This window comes from Malaclemys terrapin, chromosome 13 (assembly GCF_027887155.1).
Source record: "Malaclemys terrapin pileata isolate rMalTer1 chromosome 13, rMalTer1.hap1, whole genome shotgun sequence".
Classification (NCBI taxonomy): Eukaryota; Metazoa; Chordata; order Testudines; family Emydidae; genus Malaclemys; species Malaclemys terrapin.
The window spans coordinates 6,068,824-6,091,559 of record NC_071517.1 but is presented as its reverse complement, the minus strand read 5'-3'; the positions used below and the strand labels follow the sequence as shown (position 1 = coordinate 6,091,559).

General features: G+C 43.2%; 1 protein-coding gene across 1 annotated transcript in view; it reads right to left on the bottom strand.

Moving 5' to 3' along the window:
• Positions 1-22,736, bottom strand: part of LOC128847859 (uncharacterized) — a 125,894-nt gene continuing 103,158 nt past the window's right edge. The window contains exons 60-78 of the mRNA XM_054047584.1: positions 22,413-22,540; positions 21,636-21,773; positions 20,267-20,377; positions 19,823-19,996; positions 19,010-19,123; positions 18,487-18,603; positions 16,877-16,960; positions 15,134-15,225; positions 14,869-14,989; positions 13,098-13,215; positions 12,184-12,275; positions 10,200-10,378; positions 9,069-9,144; positions 7,822-7,916; positions 6,622-6,741; positions 6,090-6,230; positions 3,747-3,826; positions 3,207-3,262; positions 1-2,396 (exon numbers count right to left, since the gene is read on the bottom strand). Of these exons, the coding sequence (XP_053903559.1) occupies positions 2,298-2,396; positions 3,207-3,262; positions 3,747-3,826; positions 6,090-6,230; positions 6,622-6,741; positions 7,822-7,916; positions 9,069-9,144; positions 10,200-10,378; positions 12,184-12,275; positions 13,098-13,215; positions 14,869-14,989; positions 15,134-15,225; positions 16,877-16,960; positions 18,487-18,603; positions 19,010-19,123; positions 19,823-19,996; positions 20,267-20,377; positions 21,636-21,773; positions 22,413-22,540 (2,135 nt within the window). The 3' untranslated portion in view covers positions 1-2,297. The remainder of the gene's footprint in view (positions 2,397-3,206; positions 3,263-3,746; positions 3,827-6,089; positions 6,231-6,621; positions 6,742-7,821; positions 7,917-9,068; positions 9,145-10,199; positions 10,379-12,183; positions 12,276-13,097; positions 13,216-14,868; positions 14,990-15,133; positions 15,226-16,876; positions 16,961-18,486; positions 18,604-19,009; positions 19,124-19,822; positions 19,997-20,266; positions 20,378-21,635; positions 21,774-22,412; positions 22,541-22,736) is intronic.

The window sequence follows — 22,736 nt, the reverse complement described above, 5'->3', positions numbered from 1 at the left end:
TATATGGAGTCACCATTTATTGCAATTTTTTTTCCAGAATCTATCATATAGACATGCTGGCATTAGGCATTAATGCTGGGTAATGCACAATAGGAGTACTTGGTGACTGAAGACAAGTATACTAGCTGTCATGAGTTAAAAATGTACATCTTAAACCACATGCAGATCTGTTGCCATGTTGGTCCCAGGATATTAGAGAGACAAGGTGGGTGAGGTAATAGCTTTTATTAGACCAACTTCTGCTGGTGAGAGCAACATGCTTTTGAGCTTACACGGACGCTCCTCACTCACCTTGTTTCTCTGTTGAGGGAGTTAGTCATTGCGGAACGAGAAATCACATAGTGTGAAGCAGTTTTGAAAACCAATACCAGGTCCTTGTGTATGATTCAATGTTCAATGGGTAGCTAGCGTTTGAAGCCCTTGGGCGATGACACCATGTCATTCTGAGTTGCTTAGAGGGTACAGTCCATTGCAACAGTCAAACTTAGAGGCCACAAATGGGTGGCTCAGCAAGGCCGAGTCATGATTCAAAGGATCTTAAGTGCTGTTGCTAGGTACCGATGGAAGATGGTGTTTCTAGCAGTTGCAGGTATTTAAGGTTCCAGTAGTAGTGAGAAATCTAGAAAGTCCCTGACGTGTAACAATTCCAGCTGATATACAGCTATTAGGATTTTATTCACTAAAACTGTAAACAACGTAATTCTTATAAAGTTGGAGTTTGTAATTTATCAATGACTCATACACAAGAACTACCAGTAGTACCAGGAATATTGCACTGATTTTTATTTTTTTGTCATTGTCTTTGTCTCCTGCAAATAATGCTGAAGAGACAGAATCTCCCTTTGACATCAGCTCTGCTCTTCTATTGATGTCCTATTGGCAGGTAAAGGAACAGCAAAACAGTACTACCATTAACATCCAAGAGGAGAACATTTGTCTTCTTCATATATTTAACATATCTCATAGCAAGTCACCTGAAGCTCCAATAATATAAAGAATACTCCAATAATGAGATCGCTCTGGTAAATTGCTGATAACAGTGTAAAAGCATCAGATTCAATTAATAGCAATCACATCTCCTCGGTAGAAGATTGTTGATTCTAGTCCCATATAAGCACTTGGGCTCACCGACAGAGATGACACTACTGCTGTACTGTGAAGGGTGTTGCTCCATTGATGAGAGATCCCTCTATCCATGAGGTGAGGGGAAGCTGGAAAAACCCAGGACACTTACAGAAAGACAGAGATTATCAGTCTCTTACTTACACTGCTGCAAATCTACATAACTCAGCTGCAGTCAGAGGACTAAAACCATAATCAATCTACTAAGAAAGCGAAATCAGCCCCGGTATATCCAGCCATCTGTGCATTGCTCATCACTGTAATACATGAATTCCTGCTGACAGGTTTATACATGTAGTCCAGGGGTGGCCAACCTGTGGTTCTGGAGCCACATGCGACTCTTCAGAAGTTAATATGCTGCTCCTTGTATAGGCGCCGACGCCGGGGCTGGAGCTACAGGCGCCAACTTTCCAATGTGCCGGGTGGTGCTCACTGCTTAACCCATGGCTCCGCCACAGGCCCTGCCCCCACTCCAGCCCTCCCCGCCCCCTCCCCTGAGCCTGCCGTGTCCTCGCTCCTCCCCAAAGCCTCTTGCACGCCACGAAACAGCTGATCAGGAAGTGTGGGGAGGGAGGGGGAGGTGCTGATTGGCAGGGCTGCCGGTGGGTGGGAGGTGCTGGGAGCAGTATGTGTGGGGGGAGCTGCTGATGTGTTACTGTGGCTCTTTGGCAATGTACATCGGTAAATTCTGTCTCCTTCTCAGGCTCAGGTTGGCCACCCCGATGTAGTCACTTCACCACCAGTATTTAATTGAAAACTCTGTAATGTGTTTTGGGTGATTTGTGTGACAAATGTGCTATCAGTTTAAATTTCTGAGCAGATGGCTTTTTAAGATTCAGTTCTGGTTTTATCGTATTTACAACTAGAGATGTATTGAAATTGGACTGATTTTGCCCGTGAGCTCCCTCATCTTCTGTTATTGGCGGCCAACCCCATTTCTGGTCCTTGGCCAATTTTCTAATGCAGCCCCGCGTCTCAGAACATTTTCTCTGCTACAAAAGGAAATGTGGCCATAGCCAAATGTAATTAATCAAAAAATAGTTTTCATGACGACTGGCTGAACTTTCCTCTCTTGACATTACCATAATACAATGTTAGTACTGGGTATAACGTAGAATGTAATTGTACATGCAGATATTGTTTGTAGAAGAGATATAGGATTGTAGTGCAGGGCTTTAATTATCATCCTGTTGAAGGAGTTTCCATTCTGCTGTACTATCCAGATTCATATCAAAATCCTCTTTCTCCTGCTCTCTTGAAAGCTCTAAGAACACCTGAAATGTGAAAGTTAAAGGAAGGGTCTAATTAATTACCAGGATTGGAAACAAAGATCTCAAATCATTTTGTTTTAGATTGAGATCTATTTATCCAACAATCCAAAAGGCAGATTTGACACAAAAAGATGTTGCAACGAAGAGAGAGACATGGCACGAGAAATTGTTTCTGTACTCTAACGCAATAAGATGTGAGCTATCAGAGGATAACAGAAATATTTCAAGTGGGGAAGAAAAACCAACACAGGACCAAATTCTAACATCAGTTACAACTGAGCAAACTCACTGATAACCATTGTTTTGAATGCTTGTACATTGGTGTCATTTGCATCTGAATAGAAATTCCATATCAAATCATAAGGCGTTGCAATTATTGTTCTGTGCTTCTGACAGGTACATGGCATAGACCTCAGTGCTGAGATGACAACCTTTATACAACTGACTGATAACTCTCATTTAGGAGGCAGTGTTCCTAGTGCACAGGGCACTGGATGGGGACTCTAAAGACCTGGATTCAATTTGTGGCCCTGCTATTGGCTTGCTGGGTGACCTTGGGAAAATCACCTCATTGCTCCATGCCTCAGTTTCCCCATCTGTAAACTGAGAATAAAGATATTGGCCTGCTTTGTAAAACACCTTGGAATGTCCTGATGAAAAGTGCGGTGTAAGATTTAGGGATCATTATTACTTGGACTGATCCCCACACAGACATTCTTTAGAATATGTTAGTTACCAGGTTAAATATGTTCATTTTTACACATTGTATTTTCTTGCTCCTGTCTCTGAAATATTATAAACAGCACACTGTACCTGTTCCAAAGTGGACTGAGAAAGGCTGTATTCCTCCAGGTCGAAGGTACGTTTAGCTGGACAGAAATGAACACACATTAGAAATCTCCCCCAAATATATTTAATGACTTTAAACAATGATTCTTCGTGTGTGGTGAGTCCATTTTGTTTAGTTCTCCTCAGGCCTAACCGTAGACAGGTGCAGAGAACACAGCTGTGCAAGCAACTGCCTAGAAGTTCTCCCAATAGCCTGAAGACATCCACGTTGCAGAGACACCACCTCTGGCTGTATGTAACAATGGATGGGGAGAGCTGCTTCCCCTTTTGGCCAGTCATGACATTTTAGAGCATCCACAGGATTACTCAACAGGCCCCAAAGTGGTAGTTCACAGGGCCAGAACCTCAGCTCAGTATAAACTGCCTTAGCTCCTTCGACTTTCAAGCAGCTAGGCCTAATTACACCCACAGAGGATCTGGCCCAAGCTTTTTTGACAGAAAAATATATAGATTAAAATGCGGTTGTATTACAGAGATTGCAACATTTGACAACACCCCTCTTACCTGCCTCCAAATTGAAAAAGGCCTGGGACAAAGACTGTACATTTTCCATTGGTATCTTATAGACCATCAAAGAGGAATACCTGAGAGAAGAAACGTGCAGAAGGTGACCAGAATGTTTAAGCAATGATTGGATCACAGTCTATACGGACATGCACAGAGAGAAGATTTCGGATGGCAAACGGCTCTTCAATCTAGCAGACAAAAGCATAACAGTGATGCTGGAACAATTTATATAGTGAGGGTGCTGAGAGTCGTTGAATCAAACTGTGAACCCTGTATATAATGGAAACCACTTCAAGCCAGGGGGTGCGGCAGCATCCGCTGCACCCCTATTTCCAGCACCTATGATAACACATTCCGGTGGCTGAAAGGTGAAGCTAGACACATTCAAAGTAGACATAAGGTGCATACTTGTGGTGAAGAGGGTAATTAACCACTGGAAAAACGTACCTAGTGATGCCATGGATTCGTCCTCTCTTGAAATCGGTAAATCAAGACTGGATGTTTTTCTAAAAGTTATGCTCAGCCATAAGTTACAAGACTGATGTAGGAACCAGTGGTTGGAATTCTATTTCCTGTGTTATGCAGGAGATCAGACAAAGGGCTTGTCAACACTACCCGCTGGATCGGCAGGCAGCGATTGATCCAGCGGGGGTTGATTTATCGTGTCTAGTATTGACGCGATAAATCGACCGTTGAGTGCTCTCCTGTCGACTCCGGTACTCCACCAGAACAAGACGCACTAGCAGAGTCGACAGGAGAGCATCAGCTGTTGACTTACCGCAGTGAAGACACCGCGGTAAGTAGATCTAAGTACGTCGACTTCAGCTACGCTATTCACGTAGCTGAAGTTGCATATCTTAGATCAACCCCATGCGGTAGTGTAGACAAGCCCCAAGTCAATGGGAGTTTTGCCAATGACTTCAAAGCGTCCAGAATTCCACTCTAGATGATCATAATGGTTCTTTCTGATCTTAAAATATATAACTATGGGAAATGGGGTTCTCTCTTGTGAACACACATACCAGTCATCAGCCTTTCTATTCAGCTTGTATGGCGTATCCCTTTCCTTTACCCTTCATCTGTTTTTGTCATTCAGATCATTAGCTCTCTGGAGTTGGGACTGTATGTTGCGATATAGCACCTAATACATTAGGATGTTAACGCAACATAATAAAAATAATTTGTGGGTGATTATGCATACAAGAGAAGCGGGGGTATTGAAAGCACTTGTTCACTCATGGTAAAATTACTTTGTCATGGAACTTGTATCCTTATTCAAAGTAATATCAGTGGATTCAGAAGAGAAATATTAGGAAGCCAGGTTTTTTTGCATTGGAGTCACATAGAGGAAGATGCTAAATGTTGAATGATTTTAAAAGGGTCCCACTAAGGGCTTATCTATACTTACGCGCTGGTTCGGCGGCAGGCAATCGAACTTCTGCGTTCGATTTATCGCGTCTTGTCTGGACGCGATAAATCGAACCCAGAAGTTCTCCCCGTCAACTCCGGTAATCCTGCTCGGCGCGAGGAGTACGCGGAGTTGACGGGGGAGCCTGCCTGCCGCGTCTGGACCGCGGTAAGTTCGAACTAAGGTACGTTGACTTCAGCTATGTTATTCATGTAGCTGAAGTTGCGTACCTTAGTTCGAATTGGGGGGTTAGCGTAGACCAGGCCTAAGAGAAAGAAGGTTGGTTCCCCGGAAAGTTCATCTTTTTTATGTTACTAGTATGGAATGTCCAACCCCCAAATGGGATAGTTAGAAACAAGTTCAAATAATGGACATCAGCCTGGAAAATATTCCCAATCAAACTGACCAAAATCGTTTGTAGAACAATTTCTAAATGTCCGTTTTCAAAACGTTAACAATCTTTCTTTTGAAAGTTCATGTGCTGTCCAGCTTTCAGTGTGGTTTTCCCTCTCCCTCCATCAGTGACCCAAGACGTATGTTCCATCATAAGGTGTGCATGTTGAATTGGACATACTAACTTCATTACTGTTTCCTCTGGCCCTGATGATAATTAATATTCATCCTTTTTAATAATCTTCCTGGGCCTATTGCTGTAACCAATTGCCACTCTTCGAAGTCATATTCTGGACTGGTGAGCAGGAGGTGTTGTAGATGGGCTCGGTTGGTGTCCTACCCTCTCCAGCCTATCATCCCCTGGCTTTGTGGATGCTGACATTCATACACATCACACAAACTCAGATCTCTAAGTTAACCCACTGTTGTGCCAACAGCTATTGCACCCAAATCCAAATAGCATCCAAGCCCACTAAGTAACCCCTGCAGCACAGAAGCATTTGCATTGTCAATAAGGCTCTGGCATTCTTTTAAGTTACCGTTCCTGACGAGCTGCAAGTGGGAAGATTTGTGTAATCTCTTCATGGATGAGATCAACTTTTTCTGGGTCCTTCACTTTAATTTCCAGCAAGTAACCTTTGCCAAACTTGTTTTTCAGGTACTGAATGGAGCCGATACAGCTGCAGAGGAGAGAAACACAAAGTGGATCACTCATCAATGGTTCTCACGACTCTCTTTTAGTAATTGCAACCACATGATGTGAAGAAAGTGGTTGAATTCATTAGTTTTTCTATTAGCTCTCTAGGGGAAGGATTGATATTAGCTCAGATTCTTTCTAAGTCTATCTGTCTTCCAAGGCAGTACATTTACTTTGTATCTAAGCAACAGTATTCCTTGGAAGGAGCAGTATCTTTTGGCAAAATAAACTGGCAATGTGCAAGTACTTAACAATGGCTTTGCAACTGAATTTTGCCAATATATATTTAATGCTGGTCCCTGTATTTTGTTTTTATCCAAAGCGGTATTAATTTTTGACACTTATATTGCTCTAACGTATCTGCTGCTGCTTACCGGAGCTTTCCAGACACCATGATGGCCACTCGGTCACACAGTGCCTCAGCCTCCTTCATGTAATGGGTTGTCAAGATGACTCCTTGTTTCTTATTTTTCAATGCGGCACGAACAGCTGTCCTGCAAACAAAAAATACATTTGATTTGCAATGTACAACTCCTGTGAGTATTTTCCTGCATTGCTGCTCTGAATTTCCAGAAAAGGCAAAGACATGTAACTTTCCTCCTACAGCTGCCCTTTTACAATAATGAAAGGAGAAACTAATAAGCTAACCAAAATAGCAGAACTTGCATGATCACTGAACCTTCAAAGTTCAAGGCCATTGGGGCGGAGAGTGAAGGATGACTTACAGAGAGGAAAGACAAGTGGGGGAGTGAAGAGGAAGGACACAGGCAAAGAAGACAAGGAAGGTTAGAAACATAATTGCGGCTTGAGGGTAGCTGAGAAAGCAAAGAGACCGAGGCTGGTCTGGTCTATTTTGTGCTTAGAAAATGATCACTGTTATTTTCAGAGTGATCACAGGTAAATCAGGTGGGAGTCCAGGTGGGGGAAGGGTAGGAGGTCACACTAACAAGGAACCTAAACCTTTAGAATTGAAGTGCCCCTCGTTGGGTTTGCTCATCCCCCTACAAGTAATGAGCTGCTACAGTGCAAAGATTCAAATAACGACCAAAAGGTCCCTACGATTTGTTCTGAAAGCAAGGGCCCTTTGGATTTCAGACTATTTTATGAGTGTGAATCAGAGAGAGGGGCCTAGGAGTAACTAAGTCTGGACCGAGAATTCAGACCATCTCTCCTGCTTCCACAGGGCTGGATTCTGTCAAAAGAGCTTCGCTCACTTGCATGGCTCACTAAGAGGTCAGGCAGCACTGCAAAACCGGACTGCTGGGAATACAAAGGCTGCCCTGCTCCAAATCCTCCCAGGGCATAACAGACCCAACATGCCCCCCAAAACTACATGCCACTCGCTGTGCAGGCTGCACCCTGTAACGAGTGTAGTAGGGGGTCCTCTCCTCTGCTGTGCTGGGGACCTCCATGAGGCCACCTCCTTCCCTGAGCCTCAAAAGCTCTTCCCTCTCACCAACAACAGTTGGCCCAATCAAAGATATTACCTCACCCACCTTGTCTCTCTAACAAGCCCAAGGAGCACTCGAACCGTTGGTTTCCATGCTGCCTTCCGGACAGTTAGCTGCACTCACCACACATGATGTTGCCCCATGGGATCCATTCCGGTCGACAGTTCGTCCAAGAGTACCAGCGTTGGCTTGCCCAGCATGCTCAGTGCAAAACACACCTGATGGGGGAAGATCACAAAGTCAGTGGCTTTTACCTTCGCAACTTGCCCTGGTCTCATTGGTAGTAACTGCCTTTCACTCAGCATGGTCATAGCTAGAACGGCTCAGGTGGTTTAGTGAAGGCAGCCCCTTTTATATAATATGGCATACACTTTGAGGGACTGTCAACATGTGGTGAGTGTAACTGGTATGAAGAAAGCAAGCTTTGACTGAATTTGCAGGGAATGGGCAGGTCAGGCATGTTAGTGACACATGCTGAGGGGGCTTCTCTCACCCACGACATCTTCACCATCTACTTAGGCTTCTCCAGTGATTCTGACACTGCACAGTAAGGTGTGACCTGCTCTCTGCTAAAGAAACAATGTGTAACATTTCTTTCTCCTTTTCCAAGATGCTCCAAAGAAAGTTGTGAATTCACTCCTCTTCATACCCCTGGTCTTTGGAGCACTTCAGATCCAGATCCGAACTGCATGAATGGTCCCTCTCTTTCTACTGGGCTGACCCAAAACCTCAACCTCAAACACCCCTGAACTCTAGAGAAGTTCGATCCAGAGTTTCAGGCTCAGGTCCATCTTTAATTAGAAATCCAGAGCAGGGATGCACCAACTATAGAGCAATGCACACAAATACAACAGGAGGCAGCTCGGTCCTTTTCACTTGCCGTTCCAAAATAAAGAATGATTGAGAGGGATCTTTCTGGAATGGTTCATCCTCTTCTCTAGATACTACTGACCCATCCTTGCCAGGGCTGATTTATCCCTGCCTTATAGATAGGGTTGCTATCTGTCCAGGTTTTCCCAGGATCGTCCCTTTTTTGAGATAGCTGTCCTGGGAAATCTGTACACACCACCAGCTGGCCAGTTTTATAGGCTCAGGATCATTCCAGATGCCACAGTTTTTTTTATATCTAGATGGCAACTCTACTTACAGAGTGCAAAATATTTGCCTTTAGACAGCACCCAATAGCACTGGCTTAATACCCACAAAGCCAAAAGCATTTGCAGGGAAAAAGATCCCCAAACTTCCTGAAAAGACAACTTGAATTCTTCCTTCTGAACCCTTCAGGGAGGGACCAGGTGGAAACTCTAACTAAGAAGTGATGGGTTTTAGAACAAAAAACAAAACAAAACAGGAGAGAACAAAATCCACACCTTTCTGCTTATTCCTGCCGGTAGTTTTTTGGCTGGTTTTTGAAGATGCTCCTGAAGTTTCAGAGCATTCACTACCCTGGTGGGGAGAAAAAGTGAAATGAACCTATCAGTCATCTCTCTTCTTCCTGGCCTTGAACCCCTCTGTCTGTTACATCATAATCATTTCTACAGCCACCCTTGTGATCTCACAAAGATCACTCCATCCTCCCGCTCCCTGCCCAATCGTCTCCAGCAACAATGCCATTCTTAGTCACCCATTTAGCCACTTCTCTCACACGTGCCTTTCTACAAAGCTCTCTATGTATGGAACTTCCCCCCCTGCAAACTAGTCAGTAAAACCCATCAGTCGTCCTTTAAATCCCTTCTTGAGACCTCAGCCATGATGCTCGTGTGAAATTGTCAGCTGACAATAAATGGACTCTCTTATTTACTTTTTCGCATGTTTATTTATTAAGATGTAATTGGCTCAAAACCATCCACCCAGCTATCCTTCCTCCCGTGTCCCCTATTTGTCACAGACACTTGGTGTGTCTTGGAAATTAAAACACATGTTGTGCGTACCCTACAACACTAGCAAGCCCTGGTCCTGGGGTTCCTGGACCCTCCTACAGTACAAATAATACCAACTTATAACAACAATAACAAACTGATACTAGTTAAAAACAAAAACAACCACCTTCCCGATTTTTCACTATGACATTTCAAAACCTTGACATTCTAAAATGTGAAAACCCCTGAAATTCCTATTTTCCTGTATAGTCATTAGAAAACCTCTCTGTTTTTTGCTAAGTTCAAAAATATTTTTGCCATTTTCCACATTAGTCGTTCCCATTCCAGTGGCCAAAAGACAAGTGATCAGGCAAACTCCAGCTTTCGCAGCTGGGTCCTATGTGCCCAATGAAATGCCTTACAGGGATTTTTTAAATGTTCCCTGCTCTCATCTCATTTAACCTGAGCAAGGAGGGAAAGAGCTCCACATTTTCTTCTATTTCATAGGTACACAAATATGATAAAGGAGCTGGACCAGAAACAGCTTTAGACAACATGGGCGCAGAGGTCGCTAAAGGTGATTAAACACAATGTACATCCCTCCACACCCCCATGGAGGCTGGAATCGTTTTATTTCTGTACCGTTTGATAGTAACAGCAGCATCTTCTTTCCTCATCCCTTTCACAGCAGCATAAACCTCCAGATGTTCCTGAACAGTAAGATTTGGCCAGAGAGGGTTCTCCTGAGGGCAGTACCCTAGAAAGTCGGTTGTGTCCTCTTCTGGTTGAGAAGCAGCTGCATCTGCCCCCTTCATCACCACCTGCACAAACAATTGGTTTATTCTGGGCTCTGAGATACAAGTGTTTCTTCACACTGTTTAAAAACTCTTCTTCAACATGGAATCCTGCAGACCTCACCAAGGGCCCAGCTGAGGGCTCTGCAGGTTTCAGCTCTAATATGGCCCCACTACTTCAATAGAGTCAAAACAGGGAAAGGGAAACAGGGAAAAGAGGTAAAATGCAGTCTCCTTTTTGTAATGCTGTGAGGAAGGAGTGAAAGGAATGGGGCAATAAAATTAGGGGTAAGCTAATAGGAAGGAATTATTTACAATGTTCATGAAAGGGACCTCGAGAGGTCATCTCATCCAGTTCCCTGCACTCATGGCAGTATTAAGTATTATCTAGACTAGCGGTCGGCAACCTTTGGCACGCGCCTCGCCAGGGTAAGCACCCTGGCGGGCCTGGCCGGTTTGTTTACCTGCCGATCGCGGCTCCCACTGGCCCAGTTCACCACTGCAGGCCAATGGGAGCTGCTGGAAGCGGCAGCCAGCAAATCCCTCGGCCCGCGCTGCTTCCCGCAGCCCCCATTGGCCAGGAGCGGCGAATCAGGCCAATGGGAGCCACGATCGGCCGAACCTGCGGACGCGGCAGGTAAACAAACCGGCCCGGCCCACCAGGGTGCTTACCCTCGCGAGCCATGTGCCAAAGGTTGCCGACCCCTGATCTAGACCATCCCTGAGAGGTGTTTGTCCAACTTGCTCTTAAAAATCCCCAATGATGAAAATTCCACAACCTCCCTAGACAATTTATTCCAGTGCTTAACCACCCTGACAGGAAGTTTTTCCTAATGTCCAACCTAAACCTCCCTTGCTGCAATTGAAGCCCATTGCTTCTTGTCCTGTCCTCAGAGGTTAAGGAGAACAATTTTTCTCCCTCCTCCTTGTAACAACCTTTTATGTATTTGAAAACTGTTACGTCCCCTCTCAGTCTTCTCTTCTCCAGACTAAACAAATCCAAATTTTTCAATTTTCCTTCATAGGTCATGTTTTCTAGACCGTTCATCATTTTTGTTGCTCTTCTCTGGACTTTCTCCCATTTGTCCACATCTTTCCTGAAATGTGGTGCCCAGAACTGGACACAATACTCCAGTTGAGGCCTAATCAGCACGGAGTAGAGCGGAAAAATTACTTCTCATGTCTTGCTTAAACATTCTTGCTAATACATCCCTGAAAGATATTTGCTTTTTCTGCAACAGTGTTACATTGTTGACTCAGATTGTACTGTATTAGCAGGTCCAGGATGTGGACAAATTGGAGAAAGTCCAGAGAAGACCAACAAAAATGATTAAACATGAATGAACACACCTCAGAACTGTAGCAATTAGCCTGCAGCACCCAAATCCAACAAGTCAAGCTTTTCCCTCTGTGTAAGACAATGTTTGGAAACTAAGGCTGCACAACTTTGATGTCATTATTGCAAACGAATTGTAGTTTATTGTAAGTTTTGAACTCTTCGGGTGAAATCCTGGTCCAGTTGGGTATGTGTACATTGCATCTGGGAGCGAGCTTCCCAATTTAACAATAGCCTGTAGGCGTTATTTTGATGTTGCAACTCAGGCTGGAACTCAGGCAACCTCCCGGCTTCTTTTAATATTCTAGCTTGAGTCCCATGAGCATGAGTCTGTGGGCGTGGGCTGGGAGGCTCGCTTCTAGATGCAGTGTAGATATACCTATTGAAGTCAATAGATATACTCCCATTGATGTCAATAGGACCAGGATATAATCCTGGAGTTTTCAGCTTTCAGAATAGACAATGCTCCTTCTCCTCTTTCCCAGGTTTCTCCTACCTGTCCAGCAGTTAGGGACGTGTCTCCAATGATCACCTTTAGAGTAGTGCTTTTGCCAGCCCCATTGGGTCCAAGTAGCCCAAAAACCTCACCTAGAATAAAATGGACAGATAAGTACCATCTACTGGAACTGCCAACAACTGTGCATCACTACAAGAGAGAGGGAACAGAACCAGGGAAATCTGACATTTTTGTAAAGAATTGCAGCTGTTTTTCTTTACAGGACTAGTGTCCCATGCAAATGTTTTGGAATACAGTGCAGAAGGCTTTTATGTTTCCTGAAACTGATACACTTGATGGTCTGCCATTTGTGCTGGTGGTACAAATATGTACTCAGATCTCTGAACTGGTGATGAGATAGAGCAGCATTCCTGAGTCACTGATTTAAATCCCACCTCGGCTAGTAGTGACTGAAGTTCTCTACCATCTGATGCATGTTCAGTGGCCAATGTGAACTCAGCTGATAGTGCCAGTCAAATCCCTATGATCAGATTCCAGTCACAGTTATACCTGCATATGTCTGGAGAAGTCTACAAAATTTAAAAGACTCACCAGCAAAAATGAAATCAGAATATGGCCTCCAGTATTGAGGTGTCTGTATCAGAAAATCAGCCATTACTATTTACATAAATATTGGCAATCTTAACAGAGAGATGGAGGAGCGCCAGAGATTACACACCCATCTAATTCCATAGGTTAGGTTTGAGAAAAATTAGCCAGGTAACGTGAGGACACTTGCAACAAGCCTCTACCCAAAATTTCTTGATTTGTCATGCTTGGTGCCGCTGATAAATAGAAGACTCCAGTCACCAGTGACGTTAATCCAGTAACTTTCCCAAGATCTAAATATTCTATTAAACAAAATGCATAACATTGTTTGTAAAACCTCTAGTGATACACCTGTTTGTTCTGACCTTTTTTAACGCAAAAGGAGACATTTTTTGTGGCGACTTTCTTCCTTTTCTTAAAAATGGAGCTGGCCTTCTTGTCTTTGTATTCCTTGCGTAGACTGTTGATGCTAAGGATTGGTCTCTGTGGAACAAAAGCAAACCACCATCACTTTGATCAAAAATATGGATGTAGTAGATATGGCCCAATCTGGGAACTGAATGAAAGATGATTGAGAAAACTGTTCCTTAGAACTCATTTGGTATCACAAACCTTCCTCATTTCCTTCCTCTGCTGACATTTTAAAATTGACAGTTGACTATTGTTATCTATGTGGACTTGTGGATTTATTAAGCACAATTTGAGAAGCAACTATCTATTGCTCAACACCCAGCTCTGAAAATGCCCGTGGTAAGAAAAAGTTGGGGGTTTCTGAGGTTTCTGTGGTTGGTGGCCTTGTTGCTGAAAAATCACTTATGGACATCACTTGTGACTAGAACCATTTGGGAATTTTCTGCTGGAATGATTTTCTGGCAGAAATGCACATTTTTTCTTGGGAAGGGATCCCCTTTTCCTGCTTGTGACTATGGCTGGTTGAAAATTTTCCATCGAAACTTCTTTTTGATGGCAAGTTGGGCTTTCCAATTAATTAAAACGTTCATAGAAAGGGTCTGAATTCCTTGAATATTTTCAATTTTTCATTGGAAAAGTGCAAACCAAATAATTTTTGTTTTTTGGATGAAAACTGTTGTTTTCTGCAAAAAATCCCATTTCCTGACTAGCTCTGCTTGTGACACCGAGAGCCTGTTAAGTGTTTTCCAGTGTCCAGGGCCAGCTTTAAGCATGAAGCAGCTTGAGGTGCTGCCCAGACTCTGCCAATTCACAGGCTGACCTGCTCTTCCTATCTGGCAGTAGGATGGAGCCACCATCTCTTCTCCCTGCCAGTGACATCAGCCAGAGGAAAATAGCTAATACGTGAGAAACTCCCTTTAGCTTGTGTTTTCCCCATGACCAGGAGGTATCTTTGCATAAAAAATCTTGAGTAAGCTTAAGCAGCTCCTTTGTGCTCTGGCTCTAGGGTGAAGACAAGGAAGACTCACATAGCATAAGCACAAAGCAGAAATGGATGATTCTACTGCAAAATGAAATATATAAAAAGTTATCATTGAACTGCACTGTGCCTTTGGTGGATCAGAATGAAGGCCTGGTGAAGACAAATCAGATTTAAAGTCTATGCAGTACGCTGTAGTTTACAGCGACATCAGCAAATGTTTTATTACAGAAGTCTGCAAAATTTAAAAGAGCCACCAGCATAAATGAAATCAGAATGTGGCCCCCAGTATTCAGGTGTCTATATCACAAAGCCAATCATTACTATTTGCTTTAATATTGGCAATCTGAATAGAGAGATGGAGGAGCACCAGAGATTAAACACCCATCTCATTCCATAGGTCAGGTTTGATAGAAATCGGCAGGCTAATGTGGGGAGATGTGCAGTATGCCTCTACCCAACTAATGAATTGTCATTATTTAGGTTGGACATTAGGAAAAACTTCCTACGTGTCAGGGTAGTTAAGCACTGGAACAAATTGCCTAGGGAGGCCGTGAAATCTCTGTCATTGGAGGTTTTAAAGAACAGGTTAGACAAACACCTGTCAGGAATGGTCTAGTTATTACACAGTCCTGCCTTAAGCACAGGGGACTGGACTAGATGACCTATTGAGGTCCCTACCAGTCCTACATTTCGATGATTCTATGATTTCATGTTGGATGCACATTCTCCTTATTCATTTTTACCTCTTCCTGGTTCTGACAGGTCATCAGGCTCCTGGCTTTCATTCTTTCAGCTTGAACATCTTCATCTTCCCCTTCAGACTCTTCAGGGTTTTGGTGGAACATCTCTTTCCTTGGAGAAATTCTACAGAGAAAAGAAACCAAACTCAGCGTCCTTGAAGCATATGGTACAGAGGCAGATTTCCACATGTAGCTCCTGTGTCATGAACACCTGATCTATTCAGCCTGAGGTTCAATTCAATTTGTATAAATTCTGTTTTGCACAGACCTGAAGATTGGATCCTCTCTTGTAGTTTTTCTTCCGTATTTCCACTCCAGACATCGCAGAATGAAAATAAAAATAATACAGTGCAGGTACGGCTGGAAAACAAGCAAAAGACAATGGGTGAAATGCCTGAATCCATTGACGTCAACGGCGAAACTCCGATTTACTTCAGTGGAGCCAGGGATTTCACCCAAATACTTCTTTTGAGATTTTAGCATCCCCTGTGAAGATAAACGGAGTGCAAAAAAAACCAGAGGCATGGCCTAGCGATCGGCACACAGGACAGAGCAGGAACAACCCAGATCTAAGACTGGCTCTGATGTTGACTCTGTTGTCTTGCCAGAGAGAGCGAGGATGGATTATAGCTCAGTGGTTAAGGCACTCACTTGGGAGGTGAAATCAGTTCTACCAAGATAGCAAGGATAGGGAAATGGAGATAGTGGTGGGAAGAAGGGAGGAGAAGGATGCTATGTATTTTTGTTCGACATCTTTATTAATGATCTGGATGATGGGATGGATTGCACCCTCAGCAAGTTTGCAGATGACACTAAGCTGGGGGGAGAGGTAGATATGCTGGAGGGTAGGGATAGAGTCCAGAGTGACCTAAACAAATTGGAGGATTGGGCCAAAAGAAATCTGATGAGGTTCAACAAGGAGAAGTGCAGAGTCCTGCACTTAGGATGGAAGAATCCCATGCACTGCTACAGGCTGGGGACTGACTGGCTAAGCAGCAGTTCTGCAGAAAAGGACCTGGGGATTACAGTAGATGAGAAGCTGGATATGAGTCAGCAGTGTGCCCTTGTTGCCAAGAAGGCTAATGGCATATTGGGCTGCATTGTGGGAAGTGATTATTCCCCTTTATTCGGCACTGGTGAGGCCACACCTGGAGTGTTGCATCCAGTTTTGGGCTCCCCACTACAGAAAGGATGTGGACAAATTGGAGACAACGAAAATGATCAGGGGGCTGGGGCACATGACATACGAGGAGAGGCTGAGGGAACTGAGCTTGTTTAGTCTGCAGAAGAGAAGAGTGAGGGGGGATTTGATAGCAGCCTTCAACTACCTGAAGGGGGGTTCCAAAGAGGATGGAGCACAGCTGTTCTTAGTGGTGGCAGATGATAGAACAAGGAGCAATGTCCTCAAGTTGCGGGGGGCAGGGGGGAGGTCTAGGTTGGATATTAGGAAACACTATTTCACTAGGAGGGTGGCGAAGCACTGGAATGAGTTCCCTAGGGAAGTGGTGGAATCTCCAGCCTTGGAGATTTTTAAGGCCCGGCTTGACAAAGCCCTGGCTGGGATGATTTAGTTGAGGATTGGTCCTGTTTTGAGCAGGGGGGTGGATTAGATGATCTCCTGAGGTCTCTTCCAACCCTAATCTTCTATGATTCTATGATGCAGGAGTGTGGGGAGAGCCTTCAGGGAGTGGCAGATGCACAAGGGTCCTCACACGCCCACACAAAACATGCTGTGAAGGTAACACTTGTACTGTCCCCCCTCAGGTAGCTGGAATGGATGGCCCCTCCTTACCAGTGAGATGTTGAGCCCTCTCAATTCCCCCTGAAGTCAATGGGGGGTTGAAAGGGCTCAGCACATCACAGGACTGGGCAGAATCTTTTTTCTTTTCTTTTTTTAAATCTCAGAGCAGCAGTGTGAGAAATTTTCTGCAACGAAACTCCATTAAGCAAGAGGCGGGCGTTGAAAACAGGAAAACTTCACATCATCTTAGAAATGGAAATTGGTTCTTACTGCCAGGCTAGCTAGCAAGTGTACTCTGCTCAGCATCATTTCTTCATCTTCTACCCAGTAGGAAAATTCATAGTCTGACGACACCTGCATAAGGATAAAACAATTTATAGATTAGAAACAGCAACATTTTTCAGTGTAGAGTAAAAGTGAAAACCTACATCCTTTGAATGTAAGATAAGATTGAATGTATCTCTCTCTGTGTTTAAACACATATAAGCTCACCGCAATGCTTATGGCATTGTTAGAGAGTGTATGGGACCTTCCTAGACCTCTGTTTCAAAGGGACTTTACAGTTTATCATTTGGCTGCACAATTACTTGGCACTTCATTGGTTTGGCATGATTGGACTCACTCCTATAACTCAATGAGAGATTGAGGTGATGCATCCCTGAACCTCCCGCTTCCACCACATCCTCCATCTGCTCTTCCATCTTAACCCCCTTGCTTCCTGTTTTCCTCTCACCACCGCTATGTTCTCCCTTCTCCCTCCCACATCCATCTCCTACCTTTTCTTACCCCCTGTAGACCCTCATCCTACTTTCCACTGCTCCTTTGCCTTCTTTTTCTTGCATCCGGCAACCTTTCCCCAAGTCTTGCTTTTCCCTTCATCCCACCATTTGCTGCCATCACCTCCATCCGCTCTGCCAGTCTCTTCACCTCTAACTTCCCCCCATCCCCAGTTTACCCTCTCTCCCCTGATCTCTCTGGAATGTCCACCATCCACAGGTCCTTTACCTCCCTCCATCTCTGTCTGCAGCTGCCCTCTCTGATGGTGGCACTCTTCCCACAGCCCTTGCCCAGCGTCACCTCCAAAGGACCATCATAGAGCCACTAGATTTCTCCTCTCCTGCTATTTTCAACCCTTTTCCAATCTCACTTCTCCTCCTGCCTCATTCTTCTCCAGGTAGATGTGACTTACTGCCTCCCTGACTCCTCCCCATCCACCTTCCTCTTCCACGTTGATTTCTGGCTCTCTCCCTTCCTCTCATTACAGTCCCTCACGTACTCCACTTCCATATTGACCCCTTGGAAAACAACCAGTGCAGCTCCTTAGCCAGCTGCCTCCTTGCCTTCATCTTCTTGTTTCCTCTGCACCAGACCTTCACCAGTCCACTACAGTCACTGGCATAGGGCTTACATTTGGGGAGAGTGCTCAGAGATACAAAATACAACCACAGAGCCAATTCCAAAGAGAGGAATAGTCCCACTGCAGTCAAGGGGAATTAAAGATGCTCAGCACTGCTTAGAATTTGGCCTGCATATTTAGTTCCATCTTCCCAGTGAATAGCTGCAGTGCTGCATCTATCATATGCTGTTTGGATCAATATTTCGTCATGCAGGTAGTTTTCTGTAGATGCAAAGTGGCATTTCATCATGCAGTACAGTTGGGAATTCTGGTAACTATTATTGGTAGGAATCACGGCACTGGTGTGAAATTTTAACCCAAGGTGTCAGGTCATGGTACATATCTAGCAAGACTGCACCTGGCAGTGTGCTACAAACAACTCGTCCGACCTCCTTGGGTTTTTTTTAGGTTTGGTTTCAACTTTTTCAAATTAAAACTAGAAAAAAGTTTATTATAGCTGGAGTTTGTTATGTTCCGCACGCACCTGCACAATTATTCTTATACAGCCAGCTAACGTATAGATAGGAATCAAGGCAGTGAGGATGGTCGTGACGAAGTTCACACGGGCTATATAATAAATCCCATTAAGCACAAACGAAACCTAGAAAGCCACAATAAAAAAAGCAACACACCCATTAGTCCACTTTAAGAGAAAATTATATACATGTCATTTTGCTTCTCTGAAGATATCAGCTCGAGAGCATTGCCCCATTGAGCATGCTACAACTGCAGGTGTCTTAGCAGTTATGGAATGTCCTGCTCAGATGCTAGGCAAGTGGGAAGCAGGAGCTCCTCTGAACCTCTGAATCTGAAATCCAAAGTGAGATCCAGGTCCAAATTTTGAAATTGGCACCTATCCTTATGACAAGCTGAACAAAACTCCAGGATGAAAACCCCACTTATGTCCTCTGAATTTTTTCTGCTTGATCCATCTGTAATTGTCACGATGATAAAATCCAATCTTCAACGACACTATGATCTCCCCCCCCCGAACCATATATACTTACAAATATAAAGATAAAAGCCCAAAGGTCACTGTAGCTTTTCCTTTTGCGAAAAGCAAAAGAGATCACATAAGTGAGGACGACAATGGATGCTGCGTAGCCAAATATAGACACAACCTGAATGGAGAGAATCAGAATGAGCATCATGCCAACACACACAATAAGTAACACAAATTTAGAGGATAAAAATGGTATCACAGACATTTTTGATGGAACATTGGTGCTACCTAACCCTAACCAAAGTGGAATTGGAGCTGAGAAAGGATGCTGCTGTAGTGAACACAGCTTCCTTGCAAACTGAAAACCCAATAACATGCTAAGACTGGACAGCTATTTCTCCCTTCTGAACATGTATGTTGAATTTTGTCCTGAATAAAGTGACGAACTTATGGTAATGTGCAGTGAAAAATCAGGCATAGATAGCCAGGTGATGGGCACATTTCTCCCTCCAGCTATCCTGACACAGCACAGTGCTCTTGTACAACAGCCTTGCTGTAATTCTAGTATTGAGATTCTCCAGAAAAAGACAGGCAATTTGACAACTGACAAAATGAGGTGGCACGGATTTCTTAGGGTGTGAAACCTTTCTCTAAAGGTCAGCACTTGCTATGTCCATTAATGAAGATTTCAACACAGATCTTTCAAGCCCCCCAAAATTCAGAATAGAAAACAGGTGCTTCAATACCAGGATGGTGAAGGATATGTAAGAGCCTAGAGTATTTGGAGAACATTTTTTAAAAGTCAGACCTCAATTTCCCCCCGTTATTTTATTGTTGAAGATGAATTTTCCACATAGTTTATGAAAAGGAAATTTACCAAAGGTAAGGCTAATAATCCAGGAGTCAGACTAGCTTGATAACTAATTAAAAACATAATCCCAGTCATTGTGAAGAGAAGAACACAGCAGAGAGGAATGTCTACCAGAGCCTGGCCACACCAATATGCTGAAGGGAGCATGCCTGAAGTCCACAGCTGGGAGTGAGCTTTTATCTAGGAAAGGAAAGAGAAGGCATTCACTCAATTGTCAAACAGTTACACTAAATGAGATGGAATGGGAAATACATTTCGGAAAAACAGATATTAAAAAATAAAAATACACACACACACACACACGTTTTCCCAATTGGGAACCAACACTGACATGGCTGGATTTCTCACCCGATCTTTACAAGATGTGAAAAAGCAACGATCTATTGTTAAAGACAAGAAACACAGCAGATATGACATTTGCTTTTACCGACCCCAAGTATCCATTCTTACCTTGTAATCACCTATGCTGCTCATTGCAAAGTGAGGTGCAAAACCAGAAGCTAAAACAGACATGAAAATAATGGAATGCCAAAGTAATCTCAATTCGTGCTCAGTTAGCATCTAAAAGACAGTAAGAAAAAATGGCAATATGCTTTCATATAATGGCCGTGGGTGCTTATGTAATGCCTATAAATAATAATAATAGAACAGATTTTAAATAATGTCAACATACAGCAGAAGAAACAAGAGCATCCTAGTTGCTTTACAAACGTCTGGCTTGAAATTGCATCTGCAGAGACATCATGTCTATGCAACCTCAAAGCACCCCTTTTTGTAAGGCACCCAGAGAGGTGACAGCCAATGCCACTTCTCTACAGACTGACCCTGCAATATTGCATTCAATTCTGGAAGCCACAATATAGGGGGATGGAGACAAATTGAAACAAATTCAGAGAAGAATAAAAATGATTAGGGGACTGGAAGAACTCATCTCTTGAGAAATAATTACCTTCCCCCGCTCCCTAGAATCCACACACACTCCAGCAGAAATTTCCCATGCAGAGAGGCTAACGTACATAGAGATGGAATGGCCATTCATCTCTCTGGATGTGACAAATCATTAGAAAATGTATGGGTGGAAACAATTTGGCACTGGCTGTGGCAGAGATAGGAATGGCTTGACTTAAAGACTTGTCCCACACTGTCTGGATAACATAACCTAGCAGTTCTTTTCTAGCTCTAATTTCTATGAAAACATAACGGTATTACCACCTGTAAAACACAGGTTTGCATTTGTAATGAATGATGTGTACAGTTTGGGTCTCCTCATCTCAAGGAATGTATAATAGCTCGGACTGAAAATTCAGCAAAAAGGCAAGATGATGACAAGAATGTCTGGAAGGGACTTATTGTACGCATGAACTAGAGAATGAAAGAGCTAGAGTCATTTAGCGTGGAAAACAGAACAGGTGAAAGGGACCTCAAATTATATAAAATAGAGAACACAGGGACATGTAGTGGCAAGATTTTCAGAAGTGACTGGTGGCTCTGGGTGCCTCCATTTTTGGGTGCTCACCTTGAGACCCTTTAAAGAGACCTAATTTTCAGAGGGTGAGTGCTCAACATGATTTGAGGAATTAAACCATGATTTGAGGACTTCAATGGCTCACACACAGGTTTGATACAGGAGTGGGTGGGTGAGATTCTGTGCCCTGCATTGTGCAGGAGGTCAGACTAGATGATCATAATGGTCCCTTCTGACCTTAAAGTCTATGATTCTATGATTCTTTAAGGGTTCTCAAGTTGGGCATCCAAAAATTGAGGTTTCCAAAATAACAAATCACTTTTGAAAATCTTGGGCAGAATGTCAAATACATACCAGAGAGTGTATCCGAGTCGAGACTTGAATATGTCTCGTGGAATTTAAGGTTCTTAGTAATGCATTGCTAATGATATTCATAAGCACTGGAAAGCAATTGATTCTTTTGGCATGGCACATCATTGAAAATCTGAAATGCTGAAGAAATAAAAGATTAGTCAGTCTTCACGCTTAAAACTAGACTTTAGCTAGCTGAGGAAATTGGATTGAAAAAAGCAGAGGGTTAAATTTTGCCCTCAGTTTATTCCAACAGTGTAAGCGAGCATAGAATTTGGCCCAGATTTTACAGTTCAAACCCCCATATCTCTAGTATTGTTGTATGCTGACCTTGCTCCATGAAACTTTTATGATACCTGTTACATTTGCTAGCTTAAAACCCAAAGATTTTTTTTTAAATTTATTATTCTTCAAATTGCTCTTCTAACAAAACCCTCTTTAATCTATTTTTTGAGGCAGAGACCTTTTTCTTTGTACTATTATAGAAAATATCATGTGCATTCATAGTACCATATAAATTAGAGATGAGCATAAACCAACCCCTTGACCTGGATGTTGCCAAAGTTTGGATGTAAGCTCTAGATCTGGATTTCACTGTAGAAAACATTTCTGTATAATGAGCCAAAGTAAAAACAAGTCTCCCCGCTAAAGGAAAGGCTAGAACCAAAGTTTGCTGCTTGAATCCACCTCTAATAATAATAAATAACCATAACATTTTCCATCAGTGGTTTTTGAGTTGTAAAGTTTTACAGAATGGTATATATACTTAGTTTCAGTTACCTTGTCTACAAGTGATACTTTAATAGCCCCATTGTATTCTTGATCATCTGAGATGTTTTTCCCATTAGCTACTTCCAACATTATATTCTGGCTTTTCACAGCGTGGATGAAGTCCTCAATGTCGGAACCTAACAAATTAGAGAAAGCAGAACTTAGACAGTTCTTTTATAGTAAAAGCACAAGAATGATAAAATCAAAATGAAGATCCCATCCAAACACCCTAGTCTGTGAGAAATCCTGTGTCCAGATCTGAATTATGTGGTTTAGGATCATTCCTAGTAAAATTCTAATGTCACTTTAATAAGGTCTATTGGAAGCTAAAAG